General features: G+C 47.9%; 1 protein-coding gene across 5 annotated transcripts in view; it reads right to left on the minus strand.

Moving 5' to 3' along the window:
* The window catches only part of EML4 (EMAP like 4), a 124201-nt gene that overhangs the window by 76227 nt on the left and 24650 nt on the right, over nt 1-23324 (minus strand). The window contains exon 1 of one of the 5 annotated variants that reach the window (XM_061478877.1): nt 20177-20322. The exons of the other annotated variants lie outside the window; for them this stretch is intronic. Within the exon in view, the coding sequence (XP_061334861.1) occupies nt 20177-20201 (25 nt within the window). The 5' untranslated portion in view covers nt 20202-20322. Of the gene's footprint in view, nt 1-20176; nt 20323-23324 lie in introns of those variants that run through there. 5 annotated transcript variants of the gene reach the window in all.

Here is a 23324-nt window from a genome sequence, read left to right on the forward strand (position 1 = left end):
CCGCGGCTTCGCAAAGCGGGCGTCCTGTTCAGCGGGAGGCAACTCCTGCGACAAATGCACTGCAATCCATCTAATGCGGCCGTGATTTCGCCCGTCTTGCGAGATGAAGCGCAGCCAGATGAGAACTGATGAATGCAACATGTGTTCATTCTTTTGGTAGCCGTGCCTGAAGCCAATTGGCAGGACGACTGCAGCGAGATGAACGTCAAAACAAAACTATTTGTGAGTACGTACCGCGCGGCGTTTGCCTCTCCTCTCTAGCATACTTCACATAGCTCATGATTTGCAAGCTTTGCAAGCATATTAAATAACTCTGAACCAAAGTTTTGATTCCCGGACAACAGCGAGATAGTAAGAGGAAAAAAAGCACAGGGAAGCCCATGTGTTCATTGGGAAAACAAGGAGGGGCAGGGCTTTTTTCCACTGTCACACATGGTTGATGAGCAGGTCCGTAACGACAACATACGCAGTTAAGAGCACATACAACGGGGTTTGTGTGTTTTCCCCAGGATTATCAACCTACATCATCTCAGAGCTCTGCGGTGATTTAAGAGAAGAGAAAGGCAGCCAGGTGAACACAGCTCCGCAGCCACACAACTACCACCGTCGAGAAGAGGAAGGGACTACGAGACTGAATGGTGGAGGATAATACAGGGTGTAAAAGGGGAGGGCACACCATTAAGGAAAGGGGCCTAATGAAGCCGTACGCCTCAACAGGCAGCCGTGGCATTCGGGCTGACCAAGACCCCATTGCTCCCAGCTTCTCCCAGTCTCTACTTGCATCACACTGTCAGATTAAACGCTCTTGACTGCAAGCCGAAACACTGAGTCTTACCTTGGGTGGGCTGGACACACGGAACTATCGAGCATGCACAGACATACATCACGGTATCCCTTCAAACTCAACATCCTCCCTAACACAACCATGAAGCCCTGAAAGATACTGCTGGCAAAAACGCTCCCCGAGGCCAGGCAGGCATTGTCCGATCTGATAAAGACCAGCACAGAGAGCAGAAAGAGGCCTGATTTGCCGTTTTAAGTGGTCTTTAGTGCTCTAAACAATGAGAGAGTACATAAAACTGGCAAAGCAGCCAAAGCAGTTCAAACTAATGAATGTTTTTAGAATGCCTCATTTTCAGAGCAAGTAAAACATTCTGTATTTAAAGAGTTAGGATCTCCTTGAAAGGCTGTGAAATACTGGTATTCCCAGGTAGCTAGGACCCTAATTTTTAGCTGTAATATAATGGATTACCTCAGCATGGAGAATTAGAATAAAGCTGCATTACAGCACAATTTTAAACGCAGCTTAATGCCTGCTGAATAAAGAACATGCAGGGGGAGGCAGAAGGAACCCAAGCAAATGTCGGAGCACCTTCAGAATGATGCTCTTACATCTGAAGTAAGACTTCAGGAGGCCCACCGTATACAGCTCACCCCAAAAACAGCACAACCGGGCTCAGCCCTGTTCCCTGCTGGGCGAAAGGCTTGCATCCAAATTCATGGATCTGCCTTTAAACCTCTCTTTGAAAGCCTGAACTCCTCATCAGAATTTGCCACTCTTCCAGCTCTGGCCCATACCCACCCTTCTAAGCAATCTTCCCATCTTCAAGAGCTGTCTACCTCTAACCTTAACCACCACCTCAGGCTCCTCTTCCCCTTAACATGAATGGTGGGGGGATGACGAGATACTCTTCTTACGTATTTCAGACGGGCACAAATGATGAAACAAGTACTTAAAATAGGGCTCAGGCCAAAATAAAACACATACGACACAGGCAAGTAACCTTTGCTTAGAAAAAAAAAAACACCCTCTTGGAATGTTAGCAGTACAAAGTACATTACACCATCAAAAACCAGCCCTCTTCAACCTAACATAATAAAGCCAGTTAAAGATCAGGGACAGAGCTCTGCATGTTGCCCAGGTATGTGTGCATCCGTTGTTTGTGTGCCCCCAGCCTACGGGTACTCAGGAACATCAGCCATCTGGTAAGAACAGTGGATGTCTCACAGACCACAGCAGCAGCCACATTATGAACCCATGAAAGGGATCATTTCAGACACACCTCAGGTTTCCATGCACCCAAACCCACTTGAACCCACCTTCTCTTCAGAGGTGGGAGCAAACAGTAAGCCCTCTGGAGTCATCGCTTCCATACGGAGAGGAGCAAGGGGGTCCCCTACTCCACGTCCCAAGTTAGGGTGGTTCCAGTGACCCAGAGCTGGCTAAAGAAACTGGGGGTGCCCGTGCCAAAGCCATCACACACACACACCCCCCAGCAAAACAGATTCCATATCCCCAGGACACCTTTAGTGTCCAGAACTGTGCCTGAACGATGTGAAGTCCTGAAGCTGGTTTACTGGCTGCCTTGCTGTTGCACTGCAAGAGGGCAGCACTAGTTAGTTTTGTTTCTTCACACGTCTAAAACTAATTGTCTTTCCATTGGCAAACAATCCTTCAATTACTTGCCTTTTCTCTTTCTGAAGAGAAACTGCAGCCCTGTTTCAGTTAGCAATTAACCTTGCGGCCAAACAGGATCACCTTTCAGCAGTCGCACACATCTGTGATCCAAGTATTATCCATACCCCATGGAAAAGAGAGAATAACAATGATTTCTTTAATTGCTACCCAGTTTCTAAAGACTTCAAACCTTTTACTCCTTTTTCCTCGGTGGGGAAAAAAAGCCAAACCCAAATCCTTTCCGATATCAACAGTGTTTTTAAAGCCATGTTTTCCCTGCAAGCACCTAACTGGTACAACCAACCTCACCACATCAGACAGAAATACACACTTTGGTTAGGGCCGCTCGTCGCATCAGGCCTGTTTCCACTTGTGAGGTGCACAGAGGTTAGTAAGCTACGGAGGACAAGGAGAGCCCCAGGGGATCCAGCGCTCCCATTAACTGCAGGATGCAGCAGCCTCTGCTCACTCCTCCTCTTCACTCCAGCTGCTGGCACTGTGATAAAACCTATTAAAGTCCCATTCTCTGGAGCAGTAATACCAAGAGTGACGGAAGACGGGACCTTTGGCTACGATTAAGGTCGCTTACAGTTGGCATACGGCAGCGCTACTGCTAAAATAAGCATCCCTGCCCTTCTCCTGCATCCCTCCCATCCTCATCCTGCTCCTGCCCTTGGCAGGACAGCTCGCGGGGCTGCACAGGGAAGCACGCTGGGAGACTGAACAGCATGAAAACTAACCCTTCACACCAGAACAGGAAAACTCACCTGGCCAGTCGTACAGCATATGGCACAATGAGCAGTGTTGCAGCACCCTCTGGGAAGCGTGGTGGGAACCATGCCCGTCCCCAGCAGCTCTGCCCGTGGATGACGGAGGGCGATTGTGAAACAGCTACACTTGTAAATCACGTTTCATTGCCAGAAACCGGGTGAAACAACTGATAGGGACGAGCGTGAAGTCCTCCACTGAGCAGTGCCAGGCCAAGACACGGCAGAGAACACAGGGCTGTGCCAGCGGCTGTTCCCTTACCACCCCTTGCAAACTCTACACTGAGCTCCTTCGTCCTACAGGCGTTTTGCTCAATCACAGACAGCACGCAGAAAAGTTGATGAACAATCAGATCCATGGAATGGCTTGGGTTGGAAGGGACCTTAAAGCTCACCCAGCTCCAACCCCCTGCCACAGGCACGGACACCTCACACCGGAGCAGCTTGCTCCAAGCCCCTGTGTCCAACCTGGCCTTGAACACTGCCAGGGATGGGGCAGCCACAGCTCCTCTGGGCACCCTGTGCCAGCACCTCAGCACCCTCCCAGGGAAGAGCTTCTGCCTTAGATCTAACCTGAACTCCCCCTGTTTCAGTCTGAACCCATCACCCCTTGTCCTGTGGCTGCAGTCCCTGATGATGAGTCCCTCCCCAGCATCCTTGTATGTTCCAGGCCACAGCCCAGACCATGTATCCCTACATGATGGCCCATGAGAACATGCAGCTTCGTCCCTGAGAAAAGGCAGAGCCTGAAGAGCAGCATCCTTGCTGTTTTCTGTGATGTTTTGCATCACTTCTGTGGAGACAGCCACAGTTTTGTCTCTCTTCAAGCACCTGCACAGCTTCAAGCACATGAGCTTTGCACAAGTGCTATGCTTAAAACTACAGGTCAGTCATACAATGGTTGTTTCTGTTTTCTGAAAGTGATCAGCAGAAGTTTAAGTCCTATTAAAGACAACTGCTTGGGATCTTAGTTTTATCAAGGCTATGGTTATGGAGTAGCTGTGATTAAGTGACTGCTGTCTAGTCATTTAGCCCATGCCAATAGAAAGAAAAACGTTGCTTTTGCCATGCAGAAGTGGCGAAAGAGCAGGGGAAAGCCCAACTGCAAACATGTTTTCAGAATAAAGTATCTGCTTCTAGAAACACGACACTGCTCAGGAGCAGCGTATTCCTTCAAAACAGGATTAAACGTCCTTCTTGCCTCTCAAAAGATCTCTGAATGTTGCCCATTTCCACCACCAGACTGCTCTGACGGTGACTACTTTCACTCCTCTCAGGAGCATTAAAAAATAGACCCAGTTAAGGGCAAAACCCAACAGAATCTGAGAGTCTGCTACTTCTGAGAGAGACCAGAGAGCTGCTCATTTACTATCCGCTTTGAGATGCTGAGGAAGTGGAAAAGCCTTTACAGAAACATCCCCAAGAAGAAGGGCAATCCGTCACACAGCACTGCTCTGCATTACAGATGTATTGGTACCAAGGGTCTACTGGTACCGAGATAACTGCCCCACCTGAGGAGCGAGGTGATCATCTCCATTTGTGACCACGCAGCATAAACACAGTACCTCTGGTTTAAATATTACCTAGGGCACACCAATGTGATGTAGGTGTCAGGCCTTCAGCTCTTACAACACTTGAGGGTTTGACCTTATCAAAGGATCATTTATAGCGACACAGTTGTGACATTACACATAACAGCTGTACAGTCCCTAAATCAATCGCCCTTCTGATGGCAGGCTCCTAAACAAAGTGGGTTAAAAGGAATCTATCGTAGAGAGACCGTTTCATACCCTTGTCACTCCCCTTTAAGCTGAGCTGATGGCAGATGCTGCACTGTCAGTAAAATGGGTCACTATAATAAACATCATGGCTTATTTACAACTATAGGGTTGAAGTATTGCGAAATCCTCTGGCAGGGCTCATGAGCTACGCTGTTGTAAGAATATAACAGATACACACAGCTATTTTCTTTCCAAGACAAAGACGGAAACCTCTGCTTACTTTTCTTGTTTTTCTGTAGTGTTCTCAACATCCTATTTCAGCTTCACTTGAAAACTCGGTGCACATAAAATGGGGAGAAGAAGGCCCCACTGTTTCCATGACAGGTTTGACAAAGAACTGGCAGGAGGAGGAACGAGCTTGGTTCACATGCAGAGGCCAAGAGACCTTTCAGCTATGTCAACAAATGCAACCTGCCACACTAGAAATCACACCTACTCGAAAGCCTGGATAACATTTATTGATCCAAAACTAGGTACTGATTTCCAATTCATCCTTCCTGTAGGAACAGTAACATTACTAACAACTGGCATACCTGCCACCTTTGCCAGCCCCTCTGGAGTAAAACCAAAGGGCAGCAAGAGACAACAAGCAGCCCGCTGTTCTAACTGGTAGCTCTTTCACATGGCAAGACCAAGGGCAACATTTGCCTACAGAAAAGTCTGTTGATATTACCAGGAGAAAAATCATTCCATAGGTCAGGAAAAAGACCTCTTTCCTCTGGCTCATCAATCCTGTTATGAAGCTAAAGGTCACAGCCAAGAACGAAATAGCTGCTTAGGGAAAGGGAGAAGGAGAGGCAGGAAACAGCGGTGTGCAGCGGTAGAGTCCAAGTGAACTGGCAGCTTAAACAGCTGTGGTGTCACCGAGGACACGTCGTGCTAGGGGGGAAAACCACCCCACAACAAGGAAAATGGAGAAGGTCCTGGGTGGCTTTAAGAAACGCAGTTGTATTTCCCAAGAATCCAGCTTACCAAAGCTTCCCAGACCTACTAAAGGTCAGAAGCGGCAGGAATTTGATGGTATCCTATTACCTAAAGGGGCATTTTCACACACTGCAAAACCCCCACCCCGCAGAGCTGGGGATGGTTAGGGCAGTGTATGGATCAAGCTCACTATGTCCTGACTTCGCCACAAGACGCTTCTGTACTCCAGATCAACCCAGTCATCTTAAGTAGTAAGAGCTGGAGAATGAGAACACAATCCATAACATATCGAAGGCACAACTTCAACAGGAAGTAAATCAAGCCTCGAGTGAAATTTACCCATCGCTCCTTTGATAAGGATGACAGTCCATGATCTAAGGGGATAACTAAGAGGCTACTTCTTCCCTTGCAGAGGAGACGAGAGCACTGACTGCTCTAAGCTCCCGAGGCCTTGGGACGAGGAATAATCTATGTATGCATTTGCACAGGAAATGAACTACAAGAATAAAAACTATTTCCAGCCCAGCCCTGCACCTTTCCTTGAAACACAGACTATGGCAGCATCTGTATTTTAATTAACAGAAGAGCGCATCCCCAACCCATGCTCAGCAGGCTCCACGTAACTGCAGCTGCTTGCATGCAAATTGTCACCATCAAGACAACTCCACCACAGGATTTGCATAGGATCCCAGCCTGGTTTGGGTTGGAAAGGACCCTAAAGCTCATCCAGTTCCTACCCCTGCCACGGCCAGGGACACCTCACACTAGAGCAGCTTGCTCCAAGCCCCTGTTTTCCAGCCTGGCCTTGAGCATTGCCAGGGATAGGGCAGCCACAGCTTCCCTGGGCACCCTGTGCCAGCGCCTCAGCACCCTCACAGGGAAGAGCTTCTGCCTTAGATCTAACCTGAACTTGCCCTGTTTCAGTCTGAACCCATCACCCCTTGTCCTGTCACTGCAGCCCCTGATGAAGAGCCCCTCTCCAGCACCCATTTTCCCTGGGCACCGCTTGAGGATGCGGTCAGTTTGCAAGGTAACAGATCTGAAGCAATCTGAAGTGTCACCGCCCCATCAAAACCTCTGTTTTTCACTCTTCTGTCAAACTGCTCAATAGTCTGCCACCCCTTGGGAAAAGAAAGTGTAAAATTACACTACAGCAATCAGAACTGAGGAATTGGGCAGCTTTTCTGCCCTTGGATCCCTGGGATATTCACATTTTAACACCAAACACGCTCCTATCGCAAAATTTACCCTCAAAATAGCTGCTCTGCCCTTTCTTCCTTGTCATGCACCACCTTCTCGACAAGCGTGCATCACTGCGAGAAGGATCACTAGGACACAGCTTCCCCCAGCCCCTTTCAAAGTCAAGAGAGAGCAGTTGTGGACTGCACTGTACTTCACAGCTTGCCAGCTTTTCTTAATGGAGGATTTAGACCTCAGTATTTTTCTTTGCTAGTCTCCTGAAAGAGATCAAATCACTCACTTTGTTTCCCCAAGGGAGGATTATTTGATTTAATCAGTAACGCACTTGATGGGTACTCAGGCACCTGATTTTATCTGCTTTGTGGTCAGCCTCACCTTCCATTAAGGCGAATTACCCGTTTGAAAGCATACCTGCAACCAGAGGAGATCAGTTTGTTCCTGCAGCGTCTTCCAAGCGCATGGAGGACAGCAAGTGCGGCACTGGGGGAGTGGGAAGTAGTGCAGAGGAGAGGATTAAATTAAGCTGCAATTCGGAGGAAGCAGCTTTCTGTCTCCACTGATAAAATCAGGTCTATGGCATTAAAACCAACGGGAGAGAACACTGCCGATCTGCACTGCCTCCTTCCTTTTCTCATTTAGGAGTCAAGTGCTCTCCTTAGGCAGCACATGCATTGGAAGGAGCAAGCCAGCAAAGCTGCATTTGCAGCTCGATCCTGATCTCCCACCCCAAAAGCCAGACAAGAGATGGGCTGCATCCGAGACCAACGAGCACAAGCTTCACGTGTCAGTATGCGACCAACATCTGCTCTACAGAAGACCAACAATCACAGCAGCACAGAACGCTCTGGGTTGCAAGGGACCTTCAAGGCTCATCCAGTCCAACCCCCCTGCAATGAGCAGGGACATCCTGGGCTGTCTGTACCACATGCAGGCGTAGGTGGTGTGGAGCCCTTTGATGCCGGTGGGAAGAGCACGGTGGCTTTTCAGCGCAGGTCCCCTTTCCTGCAGACAGGATGGAGCCAGGCTGTGGGAATGAGTCAGCCATCCCTGAAAACACACCATAAACCACTCGTAGGTAATTGCTTTCAAGGTGCCACTCTTCACTAATTAGATTAGAGTGGAAATAGCCTGTACTTGGCAGGAGCCTCCTGGGTGAGGAGTTTGGTTGAGACCATTAGCGAGTGAGCAGCTCGAACTAGATTCCCTGTTGGAAGGATTTGATGGGGTAAGGAATTGTTGGCTGCTGCTGCCCAGCTCTGCAGGAGGAGATGCTGGGCAGCTGTGGCGCCGGGTGGGAGGGGACGCAGCTCTGAACACACTCCCAAGTGAGGTGAGGCTAAAATCAGTGAGGAACCCCAGCAAAGGGAACCGGGACTCCCCTCAAGGCTGCTGTGCCCTTCACACTGATATCCTTTAACGTAACACGGGAGTTCTGACAAGTTATTAAAACAAGGCAGCCGTGCAGGTACAAAAGCACTCTGAAAAACAGCACTCTAATAGAGCTATTCATAAAAGGCATTTGGACAACTTGGGCTGTAGTAAATACATGATACCGTCATTCCTCCTTTTGTGGCATCAAGTTCCAAAAGATTACCAGGGGTACCTTTGTAAAAGGAGCGGCTAGTAATGCTGTTACTCCATCAGGTAACACCAAAATTGCTTCTGCAAATTATTCAAGTGCTTCGATTTTCATCCTTGTGTTTTTAATACATCTATAAAGGTGACAAAACCAGACAGAAGGCCATCGAAGCAACTGCTTTAGAGCACCCCATGGAGTAGGACCAGCACAGGTATCACTGACTTGCTTCTCCACCAGATGACTTTCACTGCTGTTCATTAAGAGCGAGTCTATGGACTATGATTCTGTATAACACAGTGCTATGTTAAGTACAGTTTTGCCTCCCAGGAGGCTGCAAACCTGAAAATTAGCCCACACCAGTTAATCACCATTAAAATCTGGAACACCAGTTACTACCACAGACGTTCTCCTTGGAGAGAAAGCGGCACTGATTTGTCGTTTATGTTTTAGCTCTATCTTAAAAGCAAGGCGGTGTAACTGAAGTCTGAAAAATAACTCTCTCTGCAGTTAATAATGGAAAGCCATCTTTTCCCCTCTAGGCTGCTGCCCTGGTACTGCTGCAGATACCACCCCTCATGGTATGGAACAGTATAAACTACCTCCCCAAGCAAGGCATGCAGTGTTCAATCCATTCTATTTTCCAGATGTTCCACTGCCTTGGGGTTCTTTACAATCTAACCTAAGCAGGCAGACACCATCCTGCACACAGCATTAACGTGCTACCATCCTGTACACAGCATTAATGTGCTCAGAGCCATCTGCTGGCTTCACAACACACAAAAGGGATGGATGCGGGGGAACAGACAGCAGGATGGGTTAGTGAGATAGCAGCTCGCTGTAAACAGTGCCAGTTCGGATTCAATGTTTGTTCAAACCAGGTGTTATATGACAGGTATCTGCCACGTCTGAGCCTATTTGCAGTTCACAAAGCAGAGCTGAATTACAAGGCCAGCCTCAGAGCACTGAATGACAGACAGGGGCAATGCTTTATCAGACCAGGTATTTATTCCCTTCGTGCTGCACACCTGATCTTCATGCTTTTTCCTCCTGCAGCCTTGAGGGCCGCTGACTTCCCACTGTGCACAAAGGGGGTAACTCCATAGCCCTGGGAACAGAGATGTGAAACGGGCATGTTTGACACTAAGCACCAACCAGGAAACTGTATATAGGGGAAGCTGGCAGTGAGGGGAGAACAGAGGGCCAAAGTACTTGAATTGCCTTTAAGCATTTCCTTTTAGCCTGTTTTTGCTTTTCTTGCCTATTTAAGCAAGAGTTGTTGACGATAGGAACTGCCCAAAGGCTCCCATTATGCCGGGAGAGGTGCTCAAGTGTATTATGAAAGGATGTTTTCTTAACGTCTCAATTTGTTTCTCTTAGGACTGCTTCTGCTTAGAAGCACACACCCTCCCTCAGTGCAGGATTCCTCGCAAACACACACAACTCCAGCCCCCTCTGCGCATCAAGAGGGCAGGCAGAAAGAAGAGATTTACCAGTTACACTTCATTCCATTCCCCAGAAGGACCCTGACAAAAATGAGACCTACAAGTAGCACCTAACAGCCTTCCCCATTCAAGTAAGAGTTGAATGCAGCCTGAAGACGCCCCTTCTTGACAGGGTGGGACTCGGTTCTAACAATCCCTAGACCTCAACATGCAGTCTTCTTAAAAATAACCTGCTTATGGGGTGAAGCAGGTCCCTTAGTGATAGCAGCAAACAATATCCCACCTACACAGAGGACAAATGAAAGTGGCCTTTGAAATGTGGCTATTCTAAGAACACTAATATGTATATATTATACATATGTATATGATGTGGCTATAATGTGGCTATTCTAAGAACACTATATGTGTATATATGTATTTAACACATACTGTTTAAGAAACAGAATGTATTTTATTCCCCCACTGCGGTTACAGGCACCCTTCCTGAGCAGCACCAACAGTGAGCAATGCGCTGTGCTCAGTACAATCTCAAACCACCACAGCTCTGGAGCAACCTGACACCAAATACAGTTAAAGCAGCAAGTCCCCATTGCATATCTACGAGTGTATGCATGCATCTGTGACCCACAAAGCCTACCTGGCCCCGCAGAGCAGCTCGTAAAGGACAAACCTAGAACCAAGGTAGGGAGTGCTCACTCCAGAATGCGCCTCAGTGATCATTAAGGAGAGGAAGGAAGCTCTGTGTTAAGTGAGAAAACAAAATGGTGTTTATAAATGAGCTGGTCTGGGGTCCAAAGCTGTCGAGATCCTTTTCCTGGTACAAGTCACTCCATGACACCCCTGGAGAGCTCTACAAAGACCTTGTCTCACCCTGCCCCTTCTGACCTGCTCAGCATCCTTCCCTGGGTGTGCTGGCATTAACAGACAACATGCTCCTATAGAGCAGCGGCAGCAAGATGCCTGAGGCTAATTGACTGCAAAGGTCTGCAGAGGAGAATCAAGCCTGGAACTGTCCCCTAGCGCAGAGAACACGAGGCAGAAATCTCCACAGCTGACAGTACAGAACGTTTTCATCCTCATCTGAACAGTAGCGCTGCAAATACACATCACAGAGCATCACAAGCAGCCGTTAGGCAGGATGTGCCCCGCTTCCGCTTCCTCCTCATCAAAACCTGATCAACATAAATCATAACTGGTGCTTTCAACTATAACCAAACCCTGCCGGGCATCGCAGGATGCTAATGCTTTCCCTCTACTATTAGAGGAGCTGGAGTCGATCACTGGTGTAGTCAGACATTTCATACCTCTTCCCATTCCTAAACCTTCTCATATACTAGAACTGCAACTAAAGGTAAAGGGATCATGTCTGGGAAAGATCCCATACAACTCCTTGGGCTCAGACAGCCCCATTTCTTGTCCAGCAGCTAAAAACCTGCCCCTATTTCCCCTCTAAACGCGTTTCCAGCGATTTCAGCTCTCCCACCCAGCCTCTGCTCCCAGAGCAACAGTCTCCTGCAGAAAAGCAGGGTTCCTTTAAACACATACACATACAAAGTAATTCAGGCACTCATTTCTCTTGCTTGCTGAATCGTTTTCCACATGAAGATGACAATGGCAGCACTGGAGTGCCCTGCCACAGAAGAGGGAGAACATTACACATTAGGCTTAAGAGGTTGCGTAGGAGAAAGTAAGCAGGCACAGTTTTAGTAGAGAATAAAATGCTGCACTGAAGATGAGCGTAGGATAATGTTTATTACCACATGCAGTGTGGAAACAAAATGAGACCATTTACAATAAAGGAACGAGGGGATCTGGATAATCTCCAGCCCACAATGCTGAAATAATTGGCACGCGGAGCCAGAGAGACACCCAAAATCATTACAAGAGGGAGGGGGAAAGGAAGTGGCTTGGGAGAGAAGGAAAAGCGATCTCGGTGCTAAGAGCACATAAGCATGACCTTGATAATACAAGACCTGGACAAAAGAAATCAAGGAAATGTAACTGAACAGTGAAATGAAGGCAAGGCAAATCTGATTCTACCTGGCTAGTTTATTCCTCAGGAAAGGATAATACAATGAAGGATGATACAATGAACTTGATCCAGAGCTAAAGCAAGAACCCGCGTGGTGCCTCATGGATAACATCTAAGGCAGAGACCTACAACATTTCACAGATGAGCAAAGCAGTGGGTAAGGACCATGATGGATACAGACTTGTGCTGTGATCTGGGACCCATTCACAGGAGATGAAGGGGAGAAGGGATCTGTCAGAACATCAAAAGGCCACAGGATCCTATTAGCCCTTTCAACCGCTGTGTGTTAGCAATGATTTGCAATAGCTCTACACACACGCACAAAAGGTATTTTCAGTAGAAAACCAGAATCCATCTGTTATACAAAGTGTTGGCAAGGCACTATTTGCAATTTTGTGTATCTAGCTGTGGCTACTCAGAAGGCTCAGGGTAGAGAAAACCTATTCTATAAGGGCATTTACACGAGACTGATGCATGAGAACCAAAGGCAACCCAAGAGCTCCGGCTCCGAGGCTTCACTTGGACTGGTTTCCCAAGAGGCAGCTCAAGGCAGGTTCATTGACACATCACAGACTGTATGACAGCAGTTTAAACTCCAGCAACCCACAGCCTGGCTCAGGAGCGGAAGGTCTCCCACTGCCCCAGCGCAAGAGGCATCACTCTGGGTGGAAAGACTTCAGCACCTTACTCCTGTTGGTACTGCTGCGTGAGCGAGTCCTTCTCAGGCCAGATCCCTGCAGCTTAGGTAGGATGTGTTCCCTCCCTCGGCTACTCACTTAAATTCAGTACATTCCCTGCTATAACAGGGATGTAGGAAAAATGCCTCTGATCTTTCCTGCTGTCTCCTGGGGCACAGCAGAGTTTATTCACCCTTAGTCTTTTTATTGAGGCTTTAAATCTGTTTGAGCACACAGAGCCAGGGAGCAACAAGCCCACCTAGATTTAACCTCTCATGCTTTTACACGACTGCTAGGGGGAAACTGTCCCCTTCAGCCCTCCACTCCCAAGCAGGCTGTACTTTAATAGCCCATTACAAGACGAGAAACAAAGCTCAATATTTACTTTTTGTGGAACTATCAGATAAACGCTGGGGCTATTTCTGTCCTGTTCACATTCTCCCACAATTTCCATGACAAGGTATGCACCGAGCGCTTCGACAAGCTCTCCCCTGCTAAAAACCTCGGTGCTAGAAGAAAAAGGAACTACTGATTTAGGGTTTGCTTTCAAACTGCAACGAAAGGCCTCGCGATGGAAACGCGTACCCCAGCGCAAAGCGGCTCGCACCCTCGCCGTGCTGCGAGGTGAACGTGAAGCCCATTGTAGTGGCAACACCCTTGGTTCCTTTAACTGTCCTGGATGACCAACGAAACCTACACCTCTTCCAGATTCGGGCAGAAATGCCTTACGGTGCCTCTTGTTCCCCTGCCAAGTTTGCATGGTATCCCGCAAACAGGGCTACCTGCTCCGGGTGTCACATGCAAACTGCAGGAGCATCTCTAATGCATTCTTAGCCATTAAAACATAAAGACACACATACACACGTTGTTTTCACATCCTCGGTAGGGCAGACATACAGCCTAAAAAGGACATCTGCCCAAGACTTCAACAGAGAGCACATACACACCTCAAAATCACTGTTTTGTAGCAAGTTTACATCACACTTTGCATGTTTCACCCTTACTTGAAAGCATGACAGTGCAAGTTCCCTTCAGCGGGCAAACATCTCTGCACCCTACTTAAAAACAAATCCAGCTCTCCATCCTTAGTTGTTTCGAGATGACCAATGTTTCTGACCTCGGAGCAGCTTCCAGTATCAGAAGGGGGGTACAAGGATGCTGGAGAGGGACCTTTCATCAGGGGCTGCAGCGACAGGACAAGGGGTAATGGGTTCACACTGAAACAGGGGGAGTTCAGGTTAGATCTAAGGCAGAAGCTCTTCCCTGGGAGGGTGCTGAGGCGCTGGCACAGGGTGCCCAGAGAAGCTGTGGCTGCCCCATCCCTGGCAGTGCTCAAGGCCAGGTTGGACACAGGGGCTTGGAGCAAGCTGCTCTAGTGGAGGGTGTCCCTGCCCATGGCAGGGGGCTGGAGCTGGATGAGCTTTAGGGTCCCTTCCAACCCAAACCAGGCTGAGATTCTATGGAATTATTTGGGGTGAGGGGTGCAGGGAGCAGTGCTGCGTGCTTGGGGTGTTTTAAACCAACAATGTCATGCATGGTAAGCTGTGGAAAATGCTCCGTTAGCTGTGCAGGAGCAGCAGACTGCTGTCGAGTCCAAAGCAGTAAGATGGACTAGGAAAGGAGGAAAGTGCACTGATTTGCGTAACCGATGATGATTTTATCCCTGCTCAGTGGCGACTTCACAGTCAATAAAAGAAATGCAAAATGAACAAGATAACTGACAGGAAGTCTAAAGGGCACAGCTCTATGGGGCCTCTTCAGCATTATTTCATTTTCTCAATCTTTCCCATGTATAAACGAAGAGGTGCGAACCTCACTGAAAACCCCCGTCGGGACTGGTGCGTAAGAACAGGTACCACGGGCACAATCGCATCACTTGGCTCCTGGCACACAAAGCCACATCACGGCTAAAGCCAAAGCAAAACCAAAACCTAAATCAAACCAAACCAACAAAACCCCCCACGGATGAACAAAAGCAACAAAGAAGGAAACTCTGCTGGAGCCCTCGTGTGCCGCCTCGGAAAGCCAAGTGATGCAGGAAGCCCCCAGTCACTGGCCTTGGGAGACGGTATCAACAGAGGAGTGCGTGTGCTGTTACTGCACTTGCTGAGCATCCACCCTCTCAGTTTGATTCCACCACATTTGTAACCCCATCGTTTTCTGCAGGAAGGTTTTCTGGCCAGGCCCATGAACCAACGACCCGATGGCCATTAGGAACACCACCTTCTCACAACTGATGTGAGCAGCAGCGATTCCATCAGTCATGGCTGGAAGAAACCCATCATGCTTTCTCTGCCCTTTTATTCCCTAACCCCTTTTTAAATACATAAAAGGGCAGTTTTCCTGCTTTTACGTATTCGGGACATACCAGCCTTTTACTGCGCTAAACAGAGTGCTTCCTCATGCATAAAGCATCTCTTTTCTCCTCCTTGTGCTCGCCTGAGCTCTATCCAAACAACCTGAAGAGACAGGATGTTTAAACTCAAGAACTGCTCTCTGCAAGGGATAAAAGAACAGCCTTTTGCAGAGCACTGTCTGTTCCTGAAAAGCACCCCAAAGCGCTGTGCAAGCACTGCCTGCCCTTCACATCTCAGTACAGCACCCAGCCCCAAGCAGGTTTAACTTGGGGCTGCGGTGACAGCCCTGTCATCCCTCAAAAGCATTCCTTTAGGAAGCACTCCAGGCAGAAACAAAGCATCAAGGTATCCAAGAAGCACAGAGCTGTAGCTTCGCACACACTGCGGTCTGTGCTGGACCTGTGCTTCTCCCCAGGGGCCGAGGGCAAAGCTCCCATTGACTCCAAAAGGAGCAGAACCTCTCTTTTTAGCCCCCCAAGGCTGCTTCAACTGAGGCAACCCTAAAGCTCCATCTCTTTAAGTTATACATCAGAGAGCTACTCACCTGCCATGTGAATTCATGCAAGTCAGCTTATCGTGGTCGGGGCTCTCCTCTTCCTCTGCCATCCTCACCTTCCAACTACAACTATGATGAAAAGATGCTGTTCCTCCAGATGCGACATTCAAGCCTCAGCCAGGATTTTAAGCTTAGGAAAGAACATTTTGCATCTTGAGCAGTGTAATGCCAGCAGATAAAGGTCCCTCAGCGGCCATCTGCCACAACACCTCTTTCTCTAGAGCACTCCAGGCTATGGTAAGTTACAGCCACTTCTACCAAGTCTGTAATAGAAGCCCATTCCTTTACTAACACATCTTCACACAGAGCTTCTTGAACAGCCCCAAACTGCACAAAGATCTCTGCAGTCTCTTAAAAGTCACAAACTTATGAGCTATTGACCAAAACATCAGTAATTCCCATTAGAGAGCATACAAACGTACATCAAGTATTTCTTTAGCATGAAGTCTTCTGCATGCTTGAGCGAGCCCCAGTGAATCCTGCCACAGAGCAGGTTTCTTGTCCACGTGCTCTCAAGCAGCCTGCATTCCCTGCTAGAACAGGCTGACAAGACGCTCCTAAACACGTCGTATCTTCATCTTCAGTTTTACACATCAAAACGTAGGTGCTGAAGTAAACGCCTTTTTCTTTGGGGAAATGGAGAACAGTTGTGCTTATTAATTCAGGGCCCTCAGAAATCTGTTCACTAACAGCAAGCCAGAACAAAATGAGGGCTTCGTCCTGGATCGGGAAGTGAAAAAACCCTTTATTTAAAGGCCAGGTGCATTGTTCCAGCGAAGTGCAAGCCACAAGACTTCAACTGACATTTACTTTGGCAGCCTCACACAACTCAAGATCACCCAATCTGCCTTCAGAAGGGGATCTTGACTTGCCCGCGTTAACGGGACATTGTTCGTTTCCAAGCACGCCAGTTCACACAGACTTGGGTTTCAATAGGGAATGTCACAGATGAAAACCATTTCAATTCCCCTTGGAAGCCAAGCAGCTTTCTGGGAAAGCCGGCAATGTCCTTTGCCTTTTCTCCAGTTAAGGGAACAAAGACGCTGCAGGAGAGGTGGAACCAGCTACACAAGAAACACCGTGAGAGCACACACAATCTTTCTGTCACCTCTAACTCCAAGGACCAACCAACCCTTGTGGCACAATGACACGGGCAAAGCAACAAATACAAAGCGAGGGTGTCTACGCGCAGGGCAGAAAACACAAAAGAAAACTAAAAAGCTCAATTCCCTGACTCCAGAGATAACAAGGGGGAAGACTGTACACAGAGCATACAGAAAACTGCTGCTAAGGAGGAAAAGCAACAAATACCAGCGCTGCTCTTCCACCCAGAAGAGAAAAGACCGAGTTAAGGCATGGAGCTCTTGGAGCAAGCCCAGAGGAGGCCACAGGGATGCTCAGGGGCTGCAGCACCTCCTGTATGGAGACAGGCTGAGAACATTGGGGCTGTTCAGCCTGGAGGAGAGAAGCTGCGTGGAGACCTCAGGGCAGCTTCCAGGGTCTGAAGGGGGCTACAAGGATGCTGGAGAGGGGCTCTTCATCAGGGACTGCAGCGACAGGACAAGGGGTGATGGGTTCAAACTGAAACAGGGCAAGTTCAGGTTGGATCTAAGGCAGAAGCTCTTCCCTGTGAGGGTGCTGAGGCGCTGGCACAGGGTGCCCAGAGAAGCTGTGGCTGCCCCATCCCTGGCAGTGCTCAAGGCCAGGTTGGACACAGGGGCTTGGAGCAAGCTGCTCCAGTGTGAGGTGTCCCTGGCCGTGGCAGGGGTTGGAACTGGATGAGCTTTAAGGTCCCTTCAACCCAAACCACTCTGGGATTCTGTGATTTTAGGATGAGTGAGACAACAACCTTGCCTTGCCGTGGTGCCTGACGTGTCCTGGCACCCTGCAGCAGTGACCCACCAGCTGCAGCATGCATCGGACCTGCCACGGATGCCCAGCTGCTCTCTGAAACCTTTTCTGCTTGCCAAGCCAAAAACCACATTTTGCTGCACTTCCCCGTTTCTTAGGAGCTATCCCACAACTGGTCACAGCCCCGAACCTCAGGATTAGAAACACTTCAGAGGCAGTTGTGTCAAGTCTTCCTACCCTCTCCTATGTAATAATCGACACTAATCACTGCTTATGCAGAGTAAGCTTCATGCAAACGTATTTGGGTGTTTAAGTCTCTGGGCAGGTAACAGAGATGGATGTTCTTCCCATGACTAGAGAATTTTCCTTGAGCTAATTGAAAACAGGCACATTTTGAGTAACGTCTTCTACTGCCAATAGGCTTGCTTGCAGGGAGGCAATGCAGGAGTGATTTATGGGCTGCGAAGATCACGTAAATCTGTCTTCAAGTAAAACGGATCATCTCTGCGTCGAATGAAGTCAAGTACTCAATTAGCAGCACTCTCCACTTCCCACAGTCCCTAGCTAAGCAAGCAGCAGCCACAGCATACCCAGGCCCTTCTCAGAGCTTGTCACACGCCACACAAATGGGTATCGTTTCTATTGAAATGCAGCCAGAAAACCAACGCTCAATTGAAACATTCGTCAAGGAGATGATTTCATGCTTTTCCCAAGTCTTTTGCCATCCCATTTTCACATCACCCTAGCAGTCACCACTTACTCTGTGGCCCAAGGGGAAGGCAATAGTCAAGTCAATGTCCTGGAAACTAGAAGAGCTTTTTCCTCCCTAACAGCTGTTGTAAACCGCCTCTTTTGCCTCTTCCAGCAAGCAGGCTGAATTCAAGTAAAGTTGTAGTTAGTCTCTCTGGAGCCTGTCTCCTAGACAGATACAAGCTCTGAGCACACTGGATCCCTATTTGCACTGCAGCAAGCAAATCAGCATGTGTCAGTGCCTGGGAATACATTCAATAAGAAAATTGTCTGGCATGTCCCCCCCCCCCCCCCCAATGGCAAATTACACTAAATACTTTGGTAACCATATTAAAATCTTAACATCTTTATATTAAAATCTCAAAGAAATTAGAAAAAGACACTTTCTGAATCTGGTCACCATGTGCCAGTCAGACAGCGCTGCCCATGAAGAAAACCTGGCCTTATAAGTCCATTTGCCTACTCCATGCCTAGTGGAAATGGCTGTTTAGTCTTTCAAGGTACATAATATGCCTACATCCTTCAGCAGTTCCTCCCAGGGCCTTAGGGAAGGAGTAGCGTTGATGAGCCCTGGAAGAAGTCAAGTCAGAAAGCAGAAACGTAAGAGGAACGTTGCATTCTTGGCAAGTTAGAGGGAAAACGTGTCTGTTTTTGTAGAGGGAGAATTCTGCATGCCCATTTTAACTCGCCAACGGTGGACCATGGTGATGAACATCACGCTGTGCACAGCATGGTCCAATGAGGGTCTTTGTCAGCTGCCCCATCATTTGGTAGTAAATCAGTACAAAGACAAGGCATAGCTGAACACAGAAACAGAAAACGTACAGTCTGCACACACTGCTCCTGTCACTTCTTCACAAGTTGTCTGCAGAAAGATTGCTTTGTTTACTCCTGCTGTAAGCAAGGGTTCAAGCCCTGGCATCACATCTGGTTGGAGAGGAGTAGTAACAACGCACTGAACGCTCCCCAAGCCCGCAGCTCTCCATTTCAGCCCTCTACAGTCAGCAAGCTTTCCAGAAGGGTGCGTAGAGCACTTCTTGGCTTGAGCTACATTAGCGCTCGCATCTGAACAGCGAGCTTCAGAAGTCTCAGTACCAAACTTTGGTCTTTGACGGTTAAGAGCGGCATGTACATAAACAGGGGTGGCTCCAGGCAGAAATGGAGGGTCTGCTTTTGAAACGCTGATCCTGCAGGACTTGAGTTCAGAACTCTGGGCTGTCCCCAGCGCAGTCAGAACAGCTGATGTGCAACGACACGCTCGCTTTCAGTCTGATAGCGGCGAGAATTCACGCTCACCAGAAACCCGGCCTACGCGCTCCCCCGAGCACGTGCAGCATGGGAACAGAGGTCAACATCCGCAGCAGGAACAGGACAGGGAAAGGGACCAACCCCAACATGAGCGCTGAAATATGCTGCACAACTGTAATTGCTGTCCAAAAGCTATTCATTTTGAAGGGGTTCTTCCAAATCCATAATCACAGAAAAGCAAATCCTCATCATAAAGCGGTGGAAACCAGCTTTACACAGTCCTAGAGGGAGAATTTGCAGCAGCACGGCTCATTAGGAAGGTATTCTTGCATTAAACACCATTACCAAAGACAAATGTTAACACAATGCCCCAGAAGCACACTGAAAACCATATTATGCCATTAATGATGTACCTACTTAAATTGATCCAGTATCCCTGTGCAGTTGGAGCCAAATGATGGCATTCTGCGTGGTTTTCCCGGTTGCAAGCATTATGAAATCCTATTCCACAAAGCCCATGTTCAACGCTTCCGAACACTGAACCCTATCCTTACCACAATGATTAGGAAGAGGATCCATTTATCCTGCTGCCATCCAGTCCCTTTGACACAGGGCTACTGCAGACCTCAACAGCACTTGCTGCTGCCTTTCCTTCGGAAGCTCTGCCTCTAGCAGGAGAAAGCAAACCAGCACGGATGCTTTGCTGGGAAAGGAACAGAGCTGTGAACAAAGGTTGAGACTGAGCACCCAAACTGCTCCACAGAGGTGTGGCTGCTGCAACCTGAGTTGCGCCACCAAGACTTGACTTCAGCAAACACTGCTTCCTGAACTCAAACAAGCCTTAGACAGAACCAGCTTTTGTTCCAGCAAGAAGCACTTGGGCACAGCCGTGCTCTCAAGGTCACAGGTAGGAAGAGCCATAAGCAAAGCTTTCATGTTCACACCAAGCAAATAGGTATTTCAAGCCCTCCACGCTTAGCTGGATGCAAAGTGCTTGCTTCCAACTGACCACGAAGCAACGTGAACAGATATTGCAGAGGTCCACGGTCTGCTCTATCACACCTCATTTTTAACGTTCTTTACAACCAAATCTGTTCTTTCTTTCATAAAACGAAATTAAAGGTCTCATTTGAATGATTTTGGTAGAAGGAAATGTTGCCTTCAACACAATTTTAAGAGAGAAAATGTATTAACCAGGGACTTTGCTCTCCTTTACGTTAGGAACTCTAATGCTGATGTATATTTGGAAAAGAAGCATTTTTGTATTTGTTAACATTAGGCTACGCAACTGACATCATTATGCTCCCTAAAAACAGTAAAGCACTCTAATTACAAGCACTGCTGTATTTATAGTAATAACAACAAACGCAAAGTCAAAGGGTACAACCATTCCTACAAATGTCACTTACTCTTTTCAGGAGGGCAACAAATTACTGTTGACCAAAACAGACATAAACCCCCCCAGACAAACAGAAACCACAAGGAAAAGCCAGTTTTAACACCAGACTTGATAGGCAAGAGTATATAAAAACCCAAACACAAGCGCTTTAGAAGAGATGCAAAGCATCCTTCTTCGGGATGTAAAGCAAGTTCTGTTAAGGAGGAAGACCATCCCACATCTGCCTAGCAGGGAGGTTTTACACCTCTCTTGACATCAGCTGCCGATGCCTGAAGTTAAATACATGAGACAGGAGGTAAAGTGTTAAAAACAGTAGTTTCTTTCCATTCACCCGTGTACTCGTCCTTCAGTTACCATACAAGGAATATTGATAAGGAAACACCATTTGCAATTGCTGCAATTATTTTTGCCTCTGAGAAACATACGAGTCGCCACGTCTAATGGCTTGGCAGATTTAACTCCATTGCAGGGTGCACAGTTCTACTTCAGAATACACAACACTACACAAGCATTACAAGAGCAGTTTTGGTAAGACACGGTTCACCGGTGGCTCCTGCATTTGAAAATGCCTTCAAAGCACCTAACACAGGAAAATCACCTTCATGAGCACACCGAGATGAAGAAACCATTGCCAGATTTACTGCCTTCAGAGAGCACGTTCTCCCTCCATGCACACACACACACACGGGCAATGATTAACTCCTGTAATTCAATGCAAACAGTAATAAAAGGTGGTTTCCCACCCCCTCCAAGCAGAGAAGTGGAGCACCTTCCTTTCGCAAGCCTCAGAAAGGTGTATTGAGATAGCACTTTAACAGGAGGCCTCTCCATGCCCAAGAGAGGTTTTCATATCCATTAGACAGACTCTGAAGTGTGGGGTTGCTCCTTGCACACACCTGCACAGGCAGGTTTACACACACCCCACACCCCCCCCCCCAGTGAAAACTGACTCCAACAAACCTAGTATAAACGCAACAGGCACATAAACTGCTTTGCAGATGTGCTCTGTAAACTCACAGTGAATGAGAAAGGAGCACTCGCCAAGCACATTATTAAGTTCAAAGCCCCTCTGAAAATCCCTTTCATTCCACTTGATGCATACCAAGGGCAACTGGTCAGGATTTAACCTGCCCATCGAAAGCAAAGCTTATTTCATAATCACAACTCATGGAGCATCCTGTGCCCTAAGAGAGGGGCATGGCCACCAGGCACCACCTGCACTGTGTTAGAAGGGTCTCCAATGTGAATTGCCAAAATGAGATGTCAGCAGTCTCAAGGGGCGACAAGGAGTTCCAACCGGACATCAACTGACTTTGGCATTTCTCTTTACTAAGAGAAGAAAGAAATCAAGAGCTGTACTGGAGAACTTCAAGACTGGTTCTACTGCACCAGCCTTTGCTTCAGACTTGTCACTGCATACCCAAGGTGGGAATTCATGGGCTACAGGGCAGATCTCAGCTCCTCACGCAGCTCTTCTCTTGGGATGCCAATGGCTATTAGGAAGCTGGAATCCGGCAGGTGAAGGCAGCGTGGCTCCAGCAGTCACTAATGCCTGGAAGCACTTCAACTATTACTGCCGTTCAGTTTCCAGCCAGCCAGAGCAATTTCTCTTTAATTCTGTTGCTATCCACAGAGCTAAGGGCCCACAACACCTCCACTCGTACTACAGCCTCGTGCCAACTTCTTAAGAGTGGAAGATATTCATATGTTCTTAAGACAAGTGGCTCCTGATGATTTGCCCAAGCAAGAGCTGAGCAACATATAAAAACAAAGGGTTTGGGGGTTTTGTTTTCATAGAATCAACCAGGTTGGAAAAGACCCTTAAGCCCATCAAGCATTTGCTTCTCCCTTTCTGGCATCTGGAGGGATTTAAAACTAAAACCCAATCCAAACCAACAGAACGACTCTGAAATGCACTTGATGCCCCAAAGCACGGGAATTCTGCACTTTCTGAAGCCCAGCTTATTTACTGTAACGCTTCCTACTTCCACTCACACAAATGCCTAAGTCATCTCAACTCTCAGGAGAGTTCCCAGCCTCAGCAGCCTCCCAAGGAGATGCTAATTCTGTGAGAAAAAGGATAAGGAAAGAAGAGTGGGTGGGAGTATTTCCTTTTCCTTGGATTTAGCTGTGCCGAGTGTTCATTGTTCACAGGACATGTTCTACCTTTCCATTGCCTCATACGCTTCCCCCACCCCTTTTTTCTTCCTGGATCCCTTGGAGACGAGCACGAAGATAAAGCAATCTATTTTCTTCCACGTACTTAAAGCATTGCCCAATTCTGGATTTAGATTCTCTATCAA

The sequence above is a fragment of the Pezoporus flaviventris genome, unplaced genomic scaffold (assembly GCF_033815535.1).
Source record: "Pezoporus flaviventris isolate CSIRO_AGI_PZ_B2104156 unplaced genomic scaffold, CSIRO_AGI_Pfla_v1 ptg000132l, whole genome shotgun sequence".
Lineage (NCBI taxonomy): Eukaryota > Metazoa > Chordata > Aves > Psittaciformes > Psittacidae > Pezoporus > Pezoporus flaviventris.